Source organism: Antedon bifida, chromosome 3 (genome assembly GCF_963402885.1).
Source record: "Antedon bifida chromosome 3, ecAntBifi1.1, whole genome shotgun sequence".
Taxonomy (NCBI): domain Eukaryota; kingdom Metazoa; phylum Echinodermata; class Crinoidea; order Comatulida; family Antedonidae; genus Antedon; species Antedon bifida.
The window spans coordinates 12,917,575-12,942,384 of NC_136228.1; the positions used below are offsets into that span (position 1 = coordinate 12,917,575).

Here is a 24,810-nt window from a genome sequence, read left to right on the forward strand (position 1 = left end):
TGTAACATTTATTCACCTCTTAATAGTTTATTAAATTTATAATCAAAACCAATTCAAATTCAATTTAAAATCAATAATATATACTATATATTCTTTTATAGTTTTAAGAAAAAATATGTAAAAAAATTAAAAATGTGTAACATAAATAAATAACATTATAATAACAACAAATTTAATTTAAGCTTATAGATTTTGAATAACTCTCCCAATGTTTGCGCAAAATGTCTCTTTTCTCAGAAAGTTTGATTTCAGAATTTGTAAAGGAGTTTTAAATAATTTTTAGAAAAGTTTCTTGTTTCTAAAGGCGTCTGGTATTGGGAGAGTTGATTCCATACATTTCTCTATAAGAACAGCACAAATGCAGCTTAAAAAATATCACATACTGTATGCTTCAAAACTGATGTAGAAAATGGACGGTTCCTGGACGGAATTATTAATAATTAAGTTGATAAATATAGTACATCCACATCCATACTACAGTATACATTATGGTAGACGGCTAGTGTAGCCTCCATCTTGATTGCTACCTCCATGGCAACAATAACATTAATTAAATGCATGACAGCTTCTTATTAATAAAATATGAAATTTAAAAAATAAATTATGAAACCACTGTAAAGAAATGGTGTTGATTAAATTTAACACAATTAAGCCATAAAAAGGCTTATTTGAAAAAGACATACATGACTTTTATGATGTTGGTTGAGTTTTTTGATGAATTGCTTTCCAAGTAAAAGAAAAAACATTATTGCTAATTACGAGATTTCTAGAGATGGTCTTTGCTAGCGTTGCTTGTAACTTGATCTGTTATTATCCTGATATTTTTTTGGTTTAGAAACCGCAGCTTCTTTCTGATGAGGCACTGGAAGAGTTTTCCTGGAATGTCTAGAAGGACGCGTACGTTCACTGATTTTGTTTCGGCTACGTTTACTCTGTAAAAATAAATGAGTTGTATTAACAGAGGCTATTTATACAAAATATTAAAAAGCTTAACATTATAAAATCAAGACATGGAATATACTGAGATTTAACGAAAATGACACTGCTGTGGGTATTACTGTAGTGGCTGGATCTCAACTCAATAGAAATATAATTAGCAAAGAGCTTAATCCAAGTTATGACATGAAACAGAAACTGGAGCAGATGTTTGCTTAACACTAATATAATAAGAAGTTATGAAAAATGTACAATATCAAATATACACACATACAGCTAAATGATGATGATGAATACAAATATATGTGCAATAATGGTAATTACCTTTGAATGATGCTTTGTAGACATTGAAATCTCCTCAATAAAGTTTGACGGAACCAGACCACGTTTTCCTCTTACCTTAAAAAAAAAAACACCAAACAAGTTAGTAAAGAATTTCAATGAATTCATTTTGTTCGCTTTAAAAGAAAGAATATCAGTAAATTGGATGGATTTATTATTTATATTAACACAAAACATTTGTGTGATTTTTTGACTTGTAAAATTCTTGATATTACCTTTCCTTGAAAAAACCCATCTTGTCGCTTCTGGCCATATATGGTTAAAATATCGCCCTCTTCAAACGCTAACTCATAAGCAGGATAATCATTAGGAGAGTGTTTCTCAGGTATGTATTCATACACAGCAATAAACTGAAATAAATACAAATAGGAGTGAAAATCAAATAAAACATTAAATAGTTTACACATCTATAAAGTTGCAACACAACAGTTTATTTACTTTGTGGTAGACAAAAGGTGTAACAGACATACAGGAAATTGTTGCTGTACTATTTAGCAGTTAAATGTTTCTTTGAATTTACAATCAATCGACTCAGATTACAAAGATTGTGATCTTTATATTTAATTGATATTGTGTTATTCGATTCCTGTTGTTCGTTTTTTTTCTTGGAAACTCACCAATCTCTGTTCCTGATCATCACTGAAGACAGAAGAATCAGTTGTGACGTCTTGAAACGATTCCGTCGCTGCCGATTGTGATTGGGGCGCTGTGTAGGGGACTGCCAAGATGTGGTTATATTTGGTGTGTACGATTCTTGAGTGAAGACCGACCTCTGACATTGTCTGAATACCAAAGGTCACAGAAGCCGTGAGGTCAACACCATCAACCAGAGCCTAAGTAATTTAAAACATATACATTAGCTTGGTAGATAAATAAACAATTTCGGAATGGAACTAAAACGCATATATTAATGTTCTATGCCTGTGATTTTATATATATATATAAATCCAAAGGCAAATTACTGAAAAAATGACAATGCTGTGGGTATCAGTGTCTGGATCTCAATGGAGATACAAAAAATATGCGAAAAGCTAAATCAAAACGATAAAGTAAAACAGCCAGAAAAGTTAGCAATATATATATATATATATAAATTTGAGGCAGGAACTAGCGAGTTACAATAATTAGAAATTACTGCAGTAGTCATAGTTACCAATCTATTCCTAATACAATTTAATATAGGAAACTGAAACACGCTGAAATATTTATCTGGAGAACATAAGTGCTGCAATCTATCTACCAATCCATTCCTAACAAATGAATGTAAAATAAAGAACTTTAATAAGTTAATTTTAAATAAATATCTTACCTTCTTTAAAGTAGCATTAGCAACAAATTGACGCTGTTGCCCGTTAACAAACAACTTGTATCCATTCACTTGTGAACCATTACTGCAGTAATTACTATCCATTACTGGTGGCACCCATGTTAGAAGAACTCCATGTTTACCAAGTTGCTTAGCAACAGTAAAGTGCGTAGGAGCATCAGGCGGTTCTATGAAATCATAACAATACAATAAAATAATATTAATAATAATAAATTATATTGATAATAAATAAATAATAATAATACAAAATTAAACATTAATAGTGCTGCTTGTTGACTGCAGTCTCATTAATAAAGTGTCATCATATTTTTAATATCTATCACAGAATACTATCTATCTACTTCTCGTACATCAAATAAACAAATAGTATTTACCTCCATGTTTTGTCTCAGGCCTAATATGTCCATTACTTGCTCTTTTGATGCCAGGAAAGTCTGGCGCATCAACACCATTCACTGCAGGGGTTTTGGTAACATTTGTGTGGTTAAGTTGCAAGTGCCTTGGCTGAGTGTGGGGGAATGGTTTTATATGTGGTTCTGACAACACTCTTTGGGGTAAACCGTTTGACAGGTCACTCATGTTTAACTGACCAGTGCTTAGAAGTCCAACACTGTGTGGTGGTACGATACCATTGTGTGTTATAAGAGGTGTGCTGCTTTCACCTGGTAGTCTATGTAAATGAGACGGTGAATTATGATGAATGGATTGATATAACGTATTGTTCAGAGATGGCTCTACGATTAATAAACCATTACTATGCCCATTCATTTGTGTACTTGTTGTAGGTCTAGAGAGGTGGTTAGTACTAATTGCTGACATCACTCCATTCTGTTGGAGCTTTCTGTGGTCAGGGATGTTAGTGGTCACACCAGATGGGAAGACTGGATCAATAGAGCTTTGATAAGGAACTTTATATTGATTCACATGAGCGTCTTGAAGTTCTTGATGCATCTGTACAATGCGTTCTGGACTGGAATCTAAGTAAACCGACGGCTGCAAAGGAAACAGAACAAATGTAGTTCCACATTCAATAAGCAAAAAAATAAGGTAAATTAGATACATTTACAAATAAAACACCTCTCACCTTGGATCGTCTATGCTTTGTTCTACTTAAAATATCAGCTCCCGAAGGTGATGACGGACTTAACCAATCAAGACTCCTTTCTAATGATGGCGCCCTTTTTGTATCTCGCGAATGACTATTAGATCTTCCCCGAATGTTTTCACTTAGTGTCTGCAGAGAGTCAAACAAGTCTTCCATGCTATCACTTCTTGCTGTAAACTTTGTTTGAGGTTTAGATGTTTTTTGCAGCAAATCTGCTACAGAGATTCCTTGAGTTATATCCAGTTCATCTAAACCATTATGCAAACTCTGTGATTGCAGACCACTAAGAACGGGTGATCTTGATCTCAGCACTTTGGATGTTTTATCAAGACCGTCTGATGAAAAGCTTCTCTGCGAAAGTGGGCTAAAAGTTGCAGCAGAGTTACCCTTGGGTAGATAGTCCTTTTTGGGAGATTTCTTCAATTGTGATGGTAGTGGTAATGGCTGGTTATATTCCTCTGATGGTATCAGAGTCTGTACTTCTGTGATCTCTGACAACAGCTTTCCACTTACATTGGAATCAACATGTGCCTGAAGAACTCTGCTCATTTTCTTAATCAACAAGTCTCTTTCTTTGCATTTTTCACGAAGATAGGACACCTTAGCCTAAAAAATGTATAAAAATTCTATGAATTACAAGGAGGGATTAGAAAGATTACACTGCACAAAGATTTAAGATAACATAAAAATGTGTAATTACCGTAAAAATAATGAAATAAAAATTAAATAAAGTGGACAAATATAACATCGAAGGGTAAATGACATACCTTAAGGGGAAAAATATAACAACAAAGGGTAAAATGACATACCTTACGGGGAAAAATATAACAACAAAGGGTAAATGACATAAATTAAAGGACAAATATAACAACAAAGAGTATATGATAAATATACTTTAAGGGGACAAATATACCAACAAAGGGTAAATGACATACCTTAAGGGGACAAATATGACTACAAAGGGTAAATGACATACATTAAAGGGACAAATATGACTACAAAGGGTAAATGACATACTATAAGGGGACAAATATAGCAACAAAGGGTAAATGACATACCTTTAAAGGGACAAATATGACTACAAAGGGTAAATGACATACTATAAGGGGACAAATATAGCAACAAAGGGTAAATGACATATATTGAGGGGACAAATATAACAAAAAGGATAAATGACATACCTTAAAGGGACAAATATAACAACACAGGGTAAATGACATACATTAAAGGGACAAATATAACAACAAAAGGTAAATGACATACCTTGAGGGGACAAATAGATAATTCAGCTTCATGTTTCTGTTCTTCCATTCTATCAAACTATAACATTCAAAAACATTTAAAAACATTAAACTTGAAATACAATTCATATATAATAAACGTTACCAAATCTCAGTACAATCTATACAGTTAAAGGAGACAATAATGATTACAACACCATACATATTAAATTCACAAAATATATAAAAATATAGGATTTCTTACTGTATGACAGGTAGGGTTTATGCAACTTTGTACATTTCAATGAACAGTGACATGTGCAATCTCATATAATATAAACATATATATAAATAATACAATAATGGTTTGTCTTGTTTCATTATTTAAGCAAAAAAAAAAACTTAAATATGTATTGTCCCCCCAAAAGATTAAAAATAAAATTTAATAAAATCAGACTTTGAATATATCATTTTGTAGTTTTAGTAAAGTTCACTTTACCGTAGAAAACGGAAAAAATAAATGGTTAAATTCAACCAAAAAACCATTGGCTGACTGCCAATTTTACTATCTTTTGCTTTAAATTACAGTTTCTTAGCTAAATACATTTATTTTTCTCGATCCAATTTTTGATAAAAGTGGATAACTAATAGGTGACATTAAAATAGCATATTCAACAAAAAATGTTTTAGGAATTATTTTTCCAGAGGGACAATACATCTTTAAATGTAGTATTGAAATATGATAAGCCTAAAAAATGTAGGATGACGATTCTACAACAGATTATGTTTTCTACATTTAACAACATAGCTAGTTGAAATACAAATGGGTATTTATTCATTCCTGCTACAATTACATGCCATAATATTAAAATCAATTTATGTTGATTTTGTATGTATAAAAGCAAGCAAAACACTTAAATCAATAACATGTAGCCAATGTTGCTAGCGTTAAGTATCGTGCCTAAGGATCAAATGCGGTATTCATTTTATTTGATATTTATCATTTGATTTTATTTGAACATTATAATGTTGTATTCAGTGTTACCTTGTCTTTGATATCCTGATAATGTTCTTCTATGTTGTCTTTATATTTACTAAGTTTTTCTAAGTGATTCACTTTCTCTTGTAGTGAAGCGTTCTCATCTTCTAAATACATCTTCTGACTTGTCTGAAAACATAAAATGTTTTTTTTTATCAAGGAAACCAGTACCATTTGATTAATAATTATAATTAAACAATATTAAGTAATCTTTTAGCACTCAGTATCATACAAATAATGAATGGGAAGAGAACATTCATTATCAACAATCAACACACCTTCTTTTATATTCAATTAATCAGCTGTTAAATTAAATGTTGAGTTTGTACATATGTCTCTCCACAAATGTACTTCCATCGCGAAACCAGTCATAACATTCAATGTTCGCGGTGGAAGTACAAAATAGGTGGTGCTGTTGTATTTCAAAAGCAATAGTATAAAAAAATATTTTCCAAACGCAAAAAGTTTTTTTTTTCGTACACGAAAAAAAGTACCATTGAACAACCATTTAATAGTTGTACTATTGCACCATGTGACCCACAATCGTCCAATCAAATGACAGGAATTTATTTAGGGGTTATATAATTGTGTATATCACATGCTATGCATTATTTTCAATCAACCATTCAAATGGCAAGGATATCATACCTTATCTTTAAGCATGTTCTCAGCCAACTGTAGTTTTCTATCAACTGCATCTTTCTCTCTCAGTGCTAGATCCATGTTACGTTGCTCTTCTTTAAGTGCCTCAATAGTCTCCACCATTTCCGGTAATTTGGCAACTTCATTTTCCATTTGAATTTTCTGCAAACAAATTTAAGCACACATGTAAATTCTATATTTCTATTATACATGAATTACAACAGCACCATCATACAGTATCTACCATTTTTATTACCCATCATTCTTTATCTTGTGTGTATCTTACCTCTCTTTGTAAATTATCAATCATTTGTTGGAAGTGTGTAGCATCATTGCCTCGTGTAGCACTCACTTCCTCCTCCAACCTGTCAAGTTTATCCTTCAAATTCTGCAATTCCTCTGTTTTCTTTTTCAGCTCTTCTTCCTAATAAATTAACAAATTATTAAATTAAATATACTATTTTGGGTTCATGTGAAGACAATAGCATCAACAATCCACTGGGTGGATCCACCGGTATCATGCCTTTTATATAGCAATTTGTTTCAAGTAGCTTTTTTATCTATTTTCTATTAATAGTGAAGTTGGTTTTAAAATATTCTTGGATAATTCTGCATATAACTACGGTAACAACAATATCATCTTGTTTACTTGTTTATATATTATTCATTACTATCATTACATGCTGTACATTATTTTATTAATATTAATGACAACTACAGTAGCTGATTCAAAGAAATTTTAAAATACACTAAAAAGATATATATATCATCCTTCTCATTGCAGTTTATTTTCAGCATACCTGCTACTACTATTGATTCATTTATTATTTTTAATTAATAATTGATATTAACAACATGTGCAGTTTGTAGATAATCTTCTTAGTAATAAAGCTTGTTAAATTATTGAATACAGTTAAATGGAATTAGCATGCGAGTTGTAATGCAGTTTTAATCAGTCAATTTATTATAGTACACTACACTAAGCAGGTATAACTAATTTATATGCACCGTTATTGGAACAATTATTATTTTGAGTAATTTTAAGAAAAAAGATTTATATCATATGGCCTAATGTATAATGTATACATTCAACTGGTATGGAGAATTAATCTCTAAACTGCTCTGTGATATATCTGGAAAATAATTTATTTTTTAAATGGTTAGGAGGAAATATGTGAGGTTGACTCAAAAAACCCACCCACCTAGATTAAAAACATAGAAAATGTTGATTTGATATTCTAAGGACGCTGTGGCTTCTACATAATATCAAGAGTCCTTTTTTACACACAACATTGAGAAATCTATCTTTAATCAGGTTTTATACCAAACAATTAGGTTATAGAAAGAAGATGCATTTCTCTATCACACTGTAATTTGGTCAATCATACCTTTTCTTTCATTTGTTTATTGGTCCTTTGTAAGTTGTCTTTGAAATTGCTGTCATCGAATTCAAAATTCTGAAGTTGATTTTCTTTTACCCGAAGATGATTCTTTGTTAGATCCAACTAAACATAACAAAATTAATATTAATTTTGCGAGTTGCTTCATCGTGTTTCATGCTACTAATTAATGAATCACAGCACAGTTACTGTATGTTAGTAGTAATTCAATATTTAATAATAACAGATATTTATTATACCTCATCACGCAACTTCTTCAGTATTCCGTCCTCATTACTGTAATTACCATTTAAACGTTTAAGTTCCTCAATCTGAAATATTAAAGTAAACAAAACGATTAAAATTCAAAAAAAAATTTGAAAAATACAATGTTCGCCTTACCAGTGGTTGGCTGAACAGTTTTTCTAATTTTCTCCACCATTACTAGTAAAATGTCTATTATGCATTATCTATTTTAAAGTTACTCACTTTTGACTGTAGCGTTGCAATTTCTCTCTCTTTTTGCCAATTTTCTGACTTCAATCTCGCAATTTCAAAGTTTTTATCTTCTAGCTCCAATTCTTTAGCTTGAATCTATTAAAATATTTAAAGATTATTTCAACGCAAAATGTTAACTTAAAAAAATTCAAGCATTAACTACTAGTATATATAACACATTTTTTATAGATTCTGTATTATACCTTTTGTCGACTAATGCTAATATGTTCCATATCTCGCAATTTTCTTTTTAGTTCTTCCTCTCTCTTGCGTATTTCTTGAATCAAGTTGTCCTTTTCCTGCAGATAATTAGAAAATTATTTAATCTCATTTCAATTGATTTTCCCCTTTTATAATCAAAATTTGGATACAATCTGGCACTACTAGGTACTCAATTTAGAGCTTTTATAATTTTACTTCTATTGTACTTGGATTTTTAAGATGTGGTAACTCTTTTGAATAGTAACATTTTCCTTTGTGAAATTACATTAAGTTAACAAGAGGCAATATCTTACATCAATCTTTGATTGCAGAATAGTGTTTTGGGTCTTCATTCTCTGCGCTTCATTAATATCCTTCTCCTTCTCTTGACTCTGCCATTCCATCATCTTCTTCAACCAAAGAGGAGTTGGTGGCTTTGGTGCTAGCTCTGGTGTCTCTCGTTTACCTCTTGGCAAACCTTGAGGCAGTGAAAAAGCTCTGCCAACTGGATTATGATCACTGTCCTGTTCAACAGTTGTAGTGGAGAGGGTTTCCGTCCCACTGTCAAAAGACAATGGTCGCATGAACAATGATCTTGGTCTTTGAATGCCGTCACTTTCATCACGTCCATTTGTTGGTCTGGTAGACCCATTTGATGGTGGCGCTTCATTTCCAATTAACAGATTCCTACTAAGTGGCGGAGGTGACTGGGGAAGAGGAGGTGGGTTATCTGAGAATTCAGAACTTGTGGAATTAACTCGTTTATGACTCGGCGGAGCGCTGCCAGGTAGTGGTGGAGGTTCTGAAGGCATTGGTGGCGCTTCCAGTTTGTCATCAATTCTAATCTCACTTATCGGATCTTCCATTATCATTGACCCACCATCGACACTTTGTTCATTAATGGATTCTTCCACTGTAATCAAAGGAAGCGCATTCACAAGATCTTCTATGAGTTTCCGTCGGGTATTTGGACTAGCTTGTTGTAACGGAGTGTTCTCTTCAAATGAAGAATATGAATCCTGATTTACTATCTCGCGTTGAATCATATTCGTAGGATGCGTTTCTCTGGCAACTGTTGCTAACCACTGTTCTGCGGCTCGTTTCTTTTGCTCCATTTTCTTGCGTGCACACAAAGCACAGTGGATTTCCACTGGCTGGTCATTTTCATCAAAGATGATGTGTGAGTGTCCAGGTGTGTTATGCAATCTGGTAGCATTCAACGGTTCTTCCATATCATCAAACATGTCTTCCAATGCTTGTAGTCGATATAAAACATAAAAATGTCCTATTGAGGCATCGTTAAGTTGAATTGGATAATTATCTTGGGAAACAGACTCCAGTGCATCCTTTAGTGACTTGTGACCTAAAACAATATTTTAAACAATGTAAACAAATCGTTTTTTCACAATTAATGATTTGATGACCATTACTACAGTACAGTACTAATCACTACTATATTCATTACAATTACTTGTTGGATGATGGTCTTTAGAATGTTTTATTTAGAATGTGACCTGTTTTGATTGATATGAATGTAAATTGGTAAAAACTATTTAAATGATCTTTGGTCTTTACCAAAATGTTGGGTGGTATTAAGAGGGCTTGCAATTACTGTACCTGTAGTTGGTGTGTTCTGAAGAACAAAGTCATTGATGAACTTGCATGAATAACGATGTGATAACTGGTGAAGTAGATCTGGTAATTTTTTAACACTCTGCAAGAATATAAATTAAAAACTCTCTGAAAACAAAACACTCTTGGAATGGTTTTATGAAAATCCTGTTATCAGATTCAAATTATTGTCTTCCAAAATACGGTCATACAAACTAATATTGATTTCATATAGGAAATATTAACAGAGAGTGAAATATACATAATACACACAGTCTATTCCGATTCTTACATATTTTCATTATTCAATAAGTATTCCTCTATTGATTATTATTGATTTACCACACGTCTTTCTGTAGTAAAGTATATGACAAGCCTTGACATTTATATTGAATACAAAAACAAGGACAATAATATCATTGTAATATGCAAGAAGATGTATAATATGAAAAGAATAAATCAATCAAATTACTTTTATAAAGAATTTTTCAAGAAGCGTGTTATTAATTTTTATAGAAATAAAAAATAATTTCATATTAAATTTATTACCAAGAAATTAATAGATATAGTATGTACAATAATAGGACTTTCTATAGAATACCTATCATGTATATTGTTGTCTTGGTAACACCAGCTTTAACAAAACAATGATTTGATAAAGAAAACAAATTACCTGTTACAATTAATCACCCTATAATCACAATGGATGATTCCAACAGATTTCTGTGGTCTTATATTCCTAATCAACAAGTCACAATTGCTTCTTATCAATACTCACATATATAATTCCATATTTCTAACATATTTTCCCATAGAATCAAATCCATTAACTCATAAAAATGTTATTCCTGGCTGGAAATTCCTTGTCGGATATTGGAATGAGCTTTCTTTTCATATAGTGTGGAACATGTGTCATAAAGTGATCAATATTTAGTAATAAAATGTATTTGCATGACAATAGATGATAGCTAACAGATGGATATTAGTAATTGAGAATCTACCATTGTATGAAGAGGTGGATTCCATAAATAGTGTGTCATTAAACAGTCATTGTAGGAGGACAATACCTGAACTGCCTTGTATATACAATAGTTGTACAAATTAGCATAATGTAGTATTAATAAAGATAAAGACATTGGTGAGGTCTAAACTAACAAGATAAACTAGAAATAAAATTTATATTACATATTCATAGTAAAGCAAGTATTACTGTAGAATAATGACAATATTGTCGATGCTGGAATTGTCATAGTCCAGTTCTGAATTGACTTTTTCCTTTAATAATACAGTACTAGATTTGATGTATATATATATATAACTGAGTATAGTCACAGGGGGTGGGATTATACAGTACTATTATGGAAATAGTCATGATGAAATTGGTGGTGTCCTGTTCTTTAATATACCTTATTAGTTATCCGCTTGGTATACCAAGCGGATAACTCCTTGTAATTGTATGAGATCAATATTTTTTGGTTATCCGCAACTTAGAAGTTGCGGATAACCCTTGTGATTGTAAAAATCATTTTCATCTTTATTCTTCTTTCTTTCCCGGATTTTTGTGAGCAGCATATCCCCTATTTCTTGTAAATATATCTTTTGTATAACTTTGTCATTATATGGACATTTACCTGAAGTTGTGCACCTCCATATTTTGAATGACGTCAGAGTTGCGTAACGTGACTTACGCGCGATTTTATGAATTTTAATGATTGATCATAGGATAAAAAATAAAAGTCATTTTGTATTGACACTTGGTGAAAATTTAAGTCATATCAAGCGCAAACTTTCTATGGATTAAAAATTACGTGTTTTACAAGAAATTACGCGCGCACGCGCATTTAAAGTTTCAAAATGCGCAAAATTAATTTCTAATCAACTTTCTGCGCTGATCATGACATTTTGAGCATGTCAAAAATTCCCGCGCGTGCGAAAAATTGTACGCGTAAGGTGCGCACGGAGCATGAAAAACATGTTTTTTTCTCTTGAATTGTGATTTTCCAGCCTTTCCTAGTCATTTAAAAAGAGATTGACATCATTTCAAATTAAAATGACGTCATACGAACACGTTGATTTATAACATTTGCGCGCGTTTTAGTTGAAAAAGTTACAAAATATTGTCAAATATATGCCTATTTTAAATCTATTATAGCTCTTCAGGATCGAAGGTGACCCCCAATTTTTTTAACTTATTATGCAAGAAGATAAATTGTAGATATGAATTCATGCAGAATTTTTACCTCTCGGATGTTATGACGTCATCGTATGGCCACACGAATGTAAAATATAGGATTTTTTACTGTTTCGTTATTGCTCATCACATTAAATAGAGCGCATCTCGCTTATACGTATTCCATTTCACCCGATATTTTAATACTGTCTAGGTCAATTAACTATCTTTCGCATGAGTTAAAAATATTTTAATTTTTATGACGTCATCATGTCTAAAAATGTAAATAACGTGGGTCACCTATTTTCATCTTTACAGTAAATTTCAATCTGTTATAGCTCGTCAGAATAAAAAGTGATAATCATAATTAAAAGGTTTTCTGGAAGCTATTGGATTGTAGATACGAATTCATGTGAACATTTTTCAAATCAGATGTTGTGACGTCATCATATAGCCAGTTGAATAAAAAAAGTTGTATTTTCATCTCTTCCGTAAAAGTTCATTGCGTTTAAACGAGAGCGCATCTCACTTTCACGTGCCCAAAATTCTTCAAATTTGTATTAATGTAATTATTTAGATAATTATCTTCTAAAATAGTTATCTTTATAAGTCAATTTGATGACGTCATCGTGTTAATAATTGGCTTTAAAAGATGGGTCTCGTAATTTCGTCTATGCTACCACTGTATATAACATATACAGTGTATTCTGTAAATACTGTAATATGCTGTATGCTACAAAATAGGTACAATTCAGCACTGTAAACATATTTAATTCATGTCATAGGATGGCATAATAATTTTCGGCGTTCATATATTTTAAACGTATGTGCATGTTGCGTTTGCGCGGATAACCCGAACTCGTCAAAGTGACGAGTTCAAATCTAGTTTTCTGTATTATTCTTCTTTCCTTCCTTCCTTTTTGTGATTCGTGTTCCTCTAAAATGTGTAAACATAACATTTCATAACTTTGACAACATATGGGCATTTACGTGAAGTTGTGCACCTCCTATTTTTGAATGACGTCATAGTTGCGCAACGTGACTTATGCGCAATTTTATGAATTTCAATGATTGATCATAGATTAAAAACCAAAAGTCATTTAGTATTGACACTTTGACAAAATTTAAGTCATATCAGGGGCAAACTTTCTACGGATTAAAAATGGCATGTTTGACAAGAAGTTACGCGCGCACGCGCATTTAAAATTTCAAAATGCGCAAAATTAATTTCTAATCAACTTTTTACGCGTTTCTTGTCATTTTGAGCATGTCAAAAATTCCCACGGGCGCGCAATTTTTTATGCGCGCGGTGCGCACATAGCGTTAAAAACATATTTTTTTCTCTTGAATTATATTTTTCAAGCCTTTCCCAGTGATTTTGAAAACAATTTAGACCTTTTCCAGTTTAAATAACGCCATACGAACACGTTGAATTAGACAATTCGTGCGCGTTTTTTATGAAAAAGCTTAAAAAATCGTCAAAATTATGTCTTTTTTAAAACAGTCATAGTTTCTAAAGTAAACCGTTAACCGTTTATTTTTATTACAAAATCTAGAAGTTGATGAGTTGTAGATATCGGATCATGCATCAATAAGGCTAAAAAAACATTGTGACGTCATCGTATGGCCACACGAATGTAAAATATAGGATTTTTGTCTCTTTCGTTATTGCTCATCACATTCAATGGAGCGCATCGCGCTTATCTGTATTCCTTTTTCTCCTACATTTATATATTGTGTAGGTCAATCAACTTTCTTTAGCATGAGATAAAAATATTTTAATTTTTATGACGTCATCATGCCTGAAAATTTTAATTACGTGGGTCATTAATTTCATCTTTACAGTAAATTTTAATCTGTAATAGCTCGTAAGAATAAAATGTGATAATCACGATTAAAACGTTTTCTGGAAGCTATTGGATTGTAGATACGAATTCATGTAAACATTTTGCCAATCGGATGTTGTGACGTCATCATATGGCCAGTTGAATAAAAAAAGTCGTATTTTCATATTTTGCGTAATAGTTCATCACATTTAAAAGGGTGCGCATCTATATTTTACGTATTCAAATTTCTTCTACACGTTAATATGTTGTTCCTGAGATAATTTCCTTCTGAAATTGCTATCTAAGTGTTTCATTTTGATACCGTCGCCATGTTAAAAATTGGAATAAATGGCGGGTCCCGTAATTTCACCTATTCTACACTGTATGTAATATGTATACAGCTTATACTGTTTGCATGTATATACTATATGACACAAAATTCAGCACTAACAGCATGTCATATTCTTCAGTTCTTGTCATAATGCCATAATCTTTATCTGTGTGCAATATTCCAACGTATAACGTGCACGTGGCATTTGTCGTGGTGCGGATAACTAACTCGTCAAAGTGACGAGTTTCATGTCTAGTTTTAAATAGATTTTATTGATTTTTTAAAATGGAATTTAGGGATGGGGTTGTAGGGAGAGGGGATTCTCGGATCCGTCTATGATATTGGAACAGAAAATGAAAATAATTAATTGGAAAATAGACAATTACCTGTGGCTTTTCTTGGTCATCAAATGATAGTAACATCACTTGTGCTTTCAATTGTTGATATTCATTCTCTGGTATGCTTACCTAGTGAAATCAACAGAAATGTCATAACTTTTATATTACAATTAGTACCCTTTTGTTTTCACACTGTAAATTGTCATAAAAGAAAAAAATATAAAACAAAAACATTTAATAAACAGATTATCATAATTAAATTATGCAATTTAACTCAAAATCAACTATTGAGGGCAGCAAACAAACTTTAAGGCATGTGTTTTTTGAAACGTAGTTAATTTTATACTGTATAAACAAAGTCACTTACAGTGTTTCCAGTTTCCAAGCTGTTGTGCAATGTGTTGTATTTTCCTTGGATTTCATCTTTTGATGTTTGAAGATCATCTTGTTTCTTGTTGACCTCTTGTAGTTCATTCTGTAAATGAAGTAACTCTTGCTCCAACTCAATAGCTTGATTACTCTGTCAAATAAATATGTATTTAATTATTACAGGAGATAGAAAACAACCTACTTTTCATATACAGTACCAGGACCTACATTTCATATACACTACAGTACCATAGTTGGCAGAAAAGCAATAAAAAGTGCATTACTACAATATTAGCAGAGACATAATTCTTTTTTTTTTCAATGCTTTTTTACAACTTGAGCATCACCTAGACAGTGCTAGTGTTTTTATTTTGCAAAACATACCTTTCTTTCCATTGATGAGTTCTTTTCCTCCAATTCTTGAATCCTGTCCTTGTGTTTTGCTTCCCCTCTTTCTAATTTCCAAACTTGAGTTCTCAACTGGGACTCCACACTCTCTACTTCACTTAGTCTTTCTCTTAAATTCTTCTCTGCCTTCTTTGCAGCAATCATTTGTTCGCTGAGAAGGTCATTTTCATGTTTCATCTGATTGAAATCAATCCTCATAAGTTTTTCTGCCTCTTCTGATGACAATGCTTTGGAATTCAATTTCTCGTTTGAGTTCTCTAATTGCTCAATCTGTTGCACAGCATTTACCGTCACAAGCTCTAGCTTTAATACTTTTTTCTTCAGATCCTCTTCGGAATCTGCCATCACAGTAACATGATTATGTAATTCTTTATCCAGGTCCTCTTTTTCACGCATTTGTTTCTTCAATAGTTCTTCCGATTCTTTTAATGATATTTCACTCCTCTTTAAACGTTCTTCAGCAGATATTAATTCCTTTTTTAAGATATTTTCTGATTCATTTTTCTCATTTAACTTCTCTGTTAAAAATAAATCTGTTGCTTCAAGATCACTTATTTTTTCTTCAAGCTCAGTGTAATTTAATTTAAGCGTATCACCTGATTTCTCCTTTTCATTAAGCAAGTCTTTCAATTTCTTTTCAGAATCTTCTAAATCTTTTAAATGCGAACTATAGTTATCAATATCTTCTTGCAGTTGTGAATTGGATTTTTTAAGTTCTTTTATTTGATTTTCTTTACCTTTTAAGTCTTCTCTGAGTTTCTCAACTGTTTCTTCCAAATCTTGTAATTGCAAGATTACACTTTCAAGTTCTTCTTGCAACTTTTCAATGTCATGACTGGAAGTTTCAACAGGTGGGTTATAACGCGCATTATTTTCTGAAAGACTTTCTAGATCATCCACTGCTGTCTTGAGAACTGCAACTTCATCTAAAAGTTCTTCATTTGCTTCCGTTAATGCTTGCTGTGTAGTTTTAGCTTGTTCTAAATCTTCCAAAAGGTTAATCTCAATTCCTTCCAGTTCTGAAATTCTGTCATCTTGCAATTTTATTGTTTCATCGTTTTTATAATTATTCATGTTTGAGGTGCCTTGATCCATATTCTTTAGTTCTAATTTCAGTTGTAATTCAGTTTCTTCAAGTTCTACAATCCTTTGTTGAAGATGTCGGATTTCTTCATCTTTGCTAAGTTCTTTAGTTTCTTCAAGTACCTCCCTATCATCTAAAGCATCATGCCAATCATCACTTGCTCTATCTTCTGAGTTAGTACGTGCTACTTCCAAACGTTCTTTCAAATCACTTTGAGATGTTTCAAGTTCATTTATATGTTCACGTAGACTAGATTCACGTTCATTCATTATAGCATCTGCTTGTGATAGTGTTTCTTTGAAGGCATTTTCTTTTTCTTCATGTTCAAATAATCTTTGCTGCATTTCTTGCTTCTCTTCTTCAAGCTCTCTAATTTTTTCCTCAAGGGAAGAAACCATATTCTTATGTTCTTCTGGAGGTTCGCTTGCAGTTTCTTGATATGTTGCTTGTAGAACGATTTCTTCTTCTATTTCCGCATTCTCAGAAACTAAATCGGTCTTTACCTCTTTTAAAAGTTCTTTAATCTGAGCTTTTAAATTATTACATTCTGACAGAAGTGCTTCATTCTTTTCCATAAATTCATTCTCATGTTTTTCATGCTCGGCCACACGGTTCTCCAGTTGTTGACAGTAGTTCTCACTATCTTTAATTTGGTCTTGTGATTTTGACATTTCTTCTTGAATTTCATGCAACTTCTTGGTTAGTATCTGAATATTGTCTTGGTCATTTTTCGTTTCGAGCTGCACACTTTCTAGGGTTTGTATCTTTTTTAATAGTTCAAATTCTTTATTTTTAAGCTCCTTAATTTTATTGACTAATATTTCTCTTTCTTCTGTTGTTTCCTTTTCTAAAATTTGCAACTTGTGTTTACATTCCTCATACATTTTAGTGGTCTCTTCCAATTCTTGTATTTGTGATGAATGGGTCGTAGTTAAATCTCTCAAGTGTTGTTTTAACTCTTTAATTTCATTGGTCAATGTATCTACCAGTTTAGAATTAGTTTCAGCTTCCTTTATTTTTTCATTTAATTGCTCTTCCATCTTTTTCATGTCTGCAACACGCTGAAACACAGTAGCGTTTTCCTCTTCTAAATTTGTCAATGCAATTTTTAAGTCTTTTTCTACAGATTCTAAAGAGGTAACTTTATCTTTGAACAAGACATTTTGATCTCGTAAGTCACTGGATTGGTTTTCTAATTCTTTAATCCTTGACATTAACACTTCTTCATTTTCTTCCATTTCTATTATGCTAAGTTTAAAATCTTCTAATTCAAGGTTTGATTTTTGTAATTCCGCTTCAAGATCTCGATTTTGAATATCACTCACACTACATCTTCTTCCAGATTGTGCAACTGCTTTTTCCAGATCTTCAATATCATTAGTTTTCTCTAATAGCATTTCTTCAGTCTCTGCTAATTTCTCTTCTCTCATCTGTAAATCAGTCTGAAACTTTTTTATTTCAACTTCCTGGTTTGCTATTTTTTCCAGCAAATCTTTGCATTCTTCTTCTTTCAATTTTAATTTGTCTCCAACTGCATGAATTTGATTTGCACTGTTGGTAAAATAAATACTTTGATTGCCAGGAAATTCCACTTTTTCAAGTTCTTGCCAAATAACAGCTTCTTCCTTTGATGCTTGAAGCAAAGTTTGAGAAGCTGGAAAGACTGGTGTAGCTGAGGTTGGAAGTGGTGGTGGTGTTTTTGGTAAAGGGGGAGGAGGTGGAGTGCTGAAGTCAATTAAAGATTCTTCACCTATTACTTCTTCTTTAACAATCATCTTATTTGTTAATTCGTGTTGAAGCCTCTCATTTTCCTCCTTTAACTCATTCATTTGTAGCTCCAGTTCTTCAATTATATCATTTTTAGTACCATCATCAAAACTACGACATAGGTCACCTTGTAAAGATTTGGAGGTACCCTCAAGATTGTCATTGCAAACAGACATAGAGGTCATTTTCAATTCTTCAATTTGCTCTTCAGATTCCTGTAACTTCTCTTTTAGATTTCCTCTGATTTCCTCTAAACTTGCAATCTGCTCTCGTAATTCATCTAACTCATCTGTCAATCTGTTATTATTTTCATTTTCATTTGATATTTTTTCAAGTAAAGATTGCTCTGATTCATGTAATTCATCAAGTTTTAAACGCAATGTATTTTCATTTTCTTTTAAATCTTTGACTTCTGTCTGTAACATGTTGTGTTGTTCTTGTAATTCCTGTAACTTATCGCTTAATATTTTATTGGAATTTTCCAACTCTTCTGTGTTTGCAATTCCTGCATCTCTGACAAGCGTTTCAAAATCCTGTAATTTCCCTTCAAGTTCATCTTTATCTTCTTCTAAAAGTTTTACTTTACTTTCTAATTGTAATTTAATATCTTCTAATACTTGAATATCTTTCAACATAATTTCATTTTCATCAATATGATTGTTTACAGATTTGTTAGACTCTCGTAATTCCATAACTGTCGTTTGTAAACCTGAAATCTCGTCATGTAGACGACTTTCAACAGAAAGAAATTCTTTCAACTGTCTGCTCATATCTGACCTTTCAGAGCTAAGCTTATCATTTTTCTGCATAAGGTCATTAACTTGTTCTTTCAACATACAGTCAGACGCTTTCATGTCAGTAAGTTCTTTTATCAATGTATCTTTGGCAACATCAATATTTGAACTATCGACTGCGCTATCTTGATTATTTATTAGCTTTCCATTTTCTGTCATTTGATCTTTTATAACCTTCTTTAACATTACCTCCTCTTCTTTTAACTCCTCTACTTCACTTCGGGCTTGACTTTTCTCATGCTGAAGAATGGAATTTTCAGATATCAATTGAGACAGGGTCATCTTCAATGTTTCATCAGAGGATTTTAATTTTTTAATCTCATTCTTTAATTCCCTTTCAGATGTTTCAAATTCGTCCAACTTTTCTTTGAGTTCTTTTTCTGATTTTTCGTTATCTCCTTTTTCATGGTTAAGATGACTGTTATCAATTGGTAGCGACAGACTGCACGACGTATCCTCATCTGTCGATTCCACTTCCTTGTTTTCTAACTGGTTTAATTTTTCCTCAAGTTTTTTCATTTGTAATTGTTGATCCGTTTCATTATTTCTTAACCTCTCAACTTCCTCCAGCAACTTATTATATTTATCAACAGTGATGTCATTATCTTCAAAGTACTTAGTTTTACAGACTAAGTCCTTGTTTTCTTCAACAAGCTTCTTGATCGTTTCTTCCATGTTGGAAATTTTGGATTGCAGTTCATCAAATCTCCTCAAATTTTCTTGTTTATCAACAATAATCGTTGCTTCAAGAGAGTTTTTTTCAACTTTCAATTTTTCAAGTTGTTCTTGAAGTTTTGAGTTTTCTGTGATGCTTTGTGCTGTTTTCTGAAAGAAGCAACCAATTTTACATTCAGTATTTTCTAAATTTTAATTTAAAGTATGAGAAAGAATGCAGCCAAATATAATAAAAAAATGTATTTAAATTTAATATTAATTCGAAAGTATACTACCCAACTGAAAAAAATTACTAAATTTCATAATGCTTGACCTAAAAGTACATAGTGTATAGAGGGTACACAAAAAAAACAGAATATCCACTGAATAATTTCATATAAAGCAAAACAAAGTTAACTCAAAATATTATACTGGCTGTGGTTTAAACAAATCAGATACATTACAGTATTTCCATGCAAGATCGATTAAACATTTTTTACAGCAAGGTCATCCTATCCCAATCCTAAAAATAACATCCAAAGTATTCTGATCCAAACTAAAGTTAAGTACAGGTACTGTACACGTAGTAAAGCATTACTACTACTGTACACAATATAAAAACCGTTAAACTCCTCGGGGAGGTTCTATATTGTTGCTTTACATTCTTTGAGTTGAATAACAAATCAATAGACGTTCCTATTCAATGCCATTAGCATCACAATTGGTGGTATTTACTCCCCCTTTCTTAACCCTCTGTGTGAAGGTTAAAGTCCATGCTACTGTAAGTGTTTACTTTAAAGACGGTTAGTACTTCAAAATGTTGTAAGTTCGTCAATTCAAAATCAATTAATCCTGATTATGACCTCAAGTCAACACAGCTTGTCAATATAGGTTATCAGAATAACAGGTGATTTTTAGATAATGAAATTTCAATACAAAATTTAATGACAAAAAGAAAGATCAATGTTTCAGAACAATCATAACCATTTTATTAAGCAAATCAAAAATAATACATGCACTCTAGTCATGGAGAACATTTAATTTAGAGGAAATGTATTATTAATTGAATTGTTTACACTATTTTTAAGAACCAGCTAATGAACATACTTCTATGAATATGAGAGCCTAATGATGCAATAAAGGAGGGGAATCACCTATGACTCATAGTTAATTAGACCAGAGAACAAAGTACAAACATTGGTATGTTGTAACACAAAATCTAAAGAACATAGCTAATGACATGGTAGTATGTGAATGAAATAAAAACTAAAAAACAAACCCTTCTATTAACTTTTATTTCCTTGTGTACAATCACAGTTTAAAGCTCGCTCACACAGCTTGAATCATCCTAGAATAGCCAAACAGGCCAATTATCATGAGTATTATCACCATGGAGATCAATAAATATATTCAACAAAATCAGTGAAGCGTAAAGACAACTTTCCTACTAACAATGCTGTCACAGCGAATGGAAACAAAACCTAGGTGAGGAAATCCTATCACCTATTCATTAACAGTCATACTAGTGCAGGTATTTTATGGCATATGGGAATATATCCGACAGCTAGTTCCCTTTGTTTAATATGTATTTATTGATTTGTTTTTGTGATTAGTTGAGTAATATAATTGGCTACAGATCAAATTTGAATAATAAAAGCAATGATTTGCAGGACATTATTCTGTAGTGTAATTAATTTAAAAAGAATTAAAATTTAATTAAAAATGAATTAAAATCTAATTAAGAAAAGTGTTATATATTCAATCAAATGCAATTATTCTGGCCTTCAAAAAACATATATTGACAAGAAAACCATAAAGCAAACATACCATTTTAAGATGCGATATTTCTTGTACTAATTCCTTGTTTTCGTCTTCCAGTAAAGTTTTCTCTTCTTGAATCTCAGCACTTTTTGTTTCATGTTCCATTAGAAAGTCCTGTAGGTTTTTTATAGTCTGCAGTATAAAAAAGACACAAAGAAAATAATATAGACTAAACTGATACAAGATGATACAAAATTATATCAATCACATGATAACTAACTGCGAACAAAATGGCATTGCATCTGAGTTAAATGGTCAGGTGTTTTGCACTGCTTTGACATATAATAATAATTATAAACAGTACAACTATTTAAATTACAGGTAGCACATTCACTACAATAATATGATTACAAGATTTTCACCTTCTTATGTTGTGTTGTTTCCTTTTCCATAGTAATTAATCGTTGACGTTCTGTTTTATTTAAATGCCGTTCTCTAACCGCTAGTTCTCGTTCTAACTCTGTCACTCTCTAAAAATTTCAAGTATATTTTCATTAATAAAAGTAGTAAATCTATGTACAGATAACAATACACCTCATAAGGGTGAATTTTCTATTTGTTGATCCAATCAATCAAAAAGTACTACAACATTTCGTAAACGTTCCATTTGCTTTTTCAAATTATTGGATCACCAAAAAAAATTCACTCTTTTATCCAAAATAAAAATAATTTAAAGATACATTATACTATTCAATAGGAACCCAAAACAATCATTATTTTGTAAGTAAAGCATTTATTAATTGGGAAATGTTACTTTATTCAGACACATGCAACTAGTAATTAAAATATGTATATAAATTGTTTTTATCAAAAATCATACTGCAAAAACATGCTGTTAAAATGAGTAGGTTAAATAATAATTGGTTTCAATCAATTCATCAATCCAACAGGAACACAATTTAATCAAAATATCTATAAAACATGATAAAAATAAGTGATGAAAAAATTTGAAAAACAACTGACATTTTTTAAATGTTGTACAATAATTTGTTTGTATCCACTGTCGATTACATGAAGCAGCATTAAACTATGAAGCTATTAAGTATATCAAACATTTGATGCATCTCTAAGTTTTTGAGCGTGTACAGAATGTCTCTTAGACTCAATAGCCATATAGTTTAGTGCTAGGTTGAATTTAATTTAAATTGGAAAGTCAGTAATAAGTAATAAAACAAAAAGTTAAGTAAAGAAAAAGCATGCACCAATGGATGTATTAGGAATATGTTACTTGGATGGGAAAAGAAAAATAGGTCTTTAAAAGTGTTTTAAAATGAAATTTCACCTGTTTCAATAGGCACCTTGAAGAATGAGGGGTTCTCTTCAATAGAAGAAAAATTAAGTACACTAATGTAAAATACTGTACTAGTAAAAATAATTGAATATTATTTAAGCTTCTTCATGTGTTTATATAATAAATAAATACTACATTTATTAAAGATGTAATTGTCCCCCTGAAAAATAATGTTTACAATTTGGTTTGTTGAATATGCATTTTAATGTCACATAATAGTTATCTACTGCTGCCAGCCAATTGATTTTAGGTTGAATTTAACCATTTATTATTATTATTATTTTATAAGGAAAAACTTTATTTTTGTTGGTTTTTTTTTCTACGGAAGTGAGTAACTTTAACTACAAAATAACCTAATCAAAGTCTGATTTAATTAATCTTCATTTTTCATGTTACATCTTTAAACAGTATTGATCTTTAATAATGAAATATCTATTCATTCACTAGCAAAAAATACTTACATTAGCCAATTGTGTATTTTCATTCACTTTCTGTTGCAACATTTCATTTTCACTGAACCTTCCTTCATTGGCATCACTCAACTGCTTTTTCAATTTCTTATTTTCTTTTTCTAAGCGCTCTTCCGTTCGCTTGAAAGCGCCCTCAACCAACTCTATCTTTGTCTCGCTGTTTTTAAATTGTTCCAATGCTTGTTCTAACTCAGTAACTTTCTGTAAATTGATGTAAATATAATTTTTACAGAAATTTAGTTTCTTCAATTGTGCATGTAATATACTGTAGCTTCTTGGTTAAAAAGCATATAGTCTATAGTCATACTCAAATATACACAAAAATCAATTGCAATTTTAAATGTAAAGCTGTTAAAAGGTCATTAGATGCCAAAGGACTGCGACTAATCATTACATATCAGTCAATCTCTTTAAATGCTGAAACATAAAGTGTAGTCTTAGATAAAGCCTTAAGTTTACTCTGTATTGTCAGTGTTACTGAATTATCCTATTATTAACAAGTCAACTAACTAAACTGAAATGATTGTATTTATTAATAAACTTGCATAAAACAGGTGCACATCAAATTTGCCTACAGGCACTTTTACACCTGTATTGAGCAGATAAATGCCAAGTTGGTTCTGTATAGATTTCTGCCAGGAGAATTTGAAATGATGATGTAAATGTTGCACATTTTAATCAAATGGCCAACAAAAGCAATGTGGGAATCTAGATTTTGACAGCTCACCTCTTGTGTATTTTGACCTTCTAGCGTTTGATTGACAAGCTCTTTGGACATGTTCATATTATCCGTTGCCAGGTTATTTCTCTCATTTTCTAACTCTGTAATATTATTTCTTAACGATGCCATTTCTTCTTCCATTGATATCAGACGCTGCAAAATGAACATGAAAACAGTTAAACCAGTAAGTCCTATAAAACTTGGCCTTTGAAAAACAATGTTTTGAAGTAAGGAAATATTAATGATTATAAAAATACCAACATCAATTGTTGTATTCTACAATTTAAACTGTACCGTATCAGCGATATCCAACATCTTGAGTGTTTGATTAAGTAATTCTGAATCTGCCTTGGATACTACAAAATCCTAAAACAAGAAAACAGAATTAAGAACACATTCTTATAATCGTACTAGAATATAGGCTACAATTATTGCCAAGTTGGGAAAAACTGCAAAGTGCACTCAA

General features: G+C 31.5%; 1 protein-coding gene and 1 long non-coding RNA gene across 4 annotated transcripts in view; one reads left to right on the forward strand and one right to left on the reverse strand.

The window, feature by feature from the left end:
- On the reverse strand, positions 1–24,675 carry LOC144838586 (uncharacterized). Of its 3 annotated transcripts, XM_078694002.1 has the most exons (26): positions 24,639–24,675; positions 24,351–24,497; positions 23,615–23,824; positions 23,145–23,180; positions 22,225–22,332; positions 21,869–21,994; positions 15,719–20,212; positions 15,333–15,485; positions 15,014–15,094; positions 10,307–10,403; positions 9,004–10,052; positions 8,692–8,787; positions 8,480–8,584; positions 8,251–8,322; positions 8,000–8,116; positions 6,898–7,035; positions 6,618–6,773; positions 5,976–6,098; positions 4,974–5,030; positions 3,690–4,316; positions 2,980–3,598; positions 2,588–2,772; positions 1,896–2,111; positions 1,494–1,628; positions 1,261–1,335; positions 1–932 (listed from the first exon to the last, which is right to left on the reverse strand). In XM_078694002.1, the coding sequence occupies exons 1-26, from the start codon at positions 24,657–24,659 to the stop codon at positions 783–785; spliced, it is 9,393 nt and encodes a 3,130-aa protein (XP_078550128.1). In that variant the 5' UTR covers positions 24,660–24,675; the 3' UTR covers positions 1–782. The 3 variants fall into 3 exon arrangements, with proteins under 3 accessions (XP_078550128.1, XP_078550130.1, XP_078550131.1); XM_078694004.1 differs by lacking the exon at positions 23,145–23,180; XM_078694005.1 differs by lacking the exons at positions 21,869–21,994; positions 22,225–22,332; positions 23,145–23,180; ... (1 more) ...; positions 24,351–24,497; positions 24,639–24,675 and adding an exon at positions 21,321–21,376.
- LOC144838616 (uncharacterized) overlaps positions 1–24,810 on the forward strand; it is a 311,214-nt gene that overhangs the window by 119,965 nt on the left and 166,439 nt on the right. The gene's annotated exons all lie outside the window — the stretch shown is intronic.

Coding starts and splice junctions, on each gene's coding strand:
- LOC144838586 (XM_078694002.1), bottom strand. CDS start 24,659: ATGTTGGATATCGCTGATACG. Junction 10,053..10,306: donor TCAGAACACACCAACTACAG/GTACAGTAATTG, acceptor ATATTGTTTTAG/GTCACAAGTCACTAAAGGAT. Junction 8,585..8,691: donor TTAGCATTAGTCGACAAAAG/GTATAATACAGA, acceptor ATATTTTAATAG/ATTCAAGCTAAAGAATTGGA.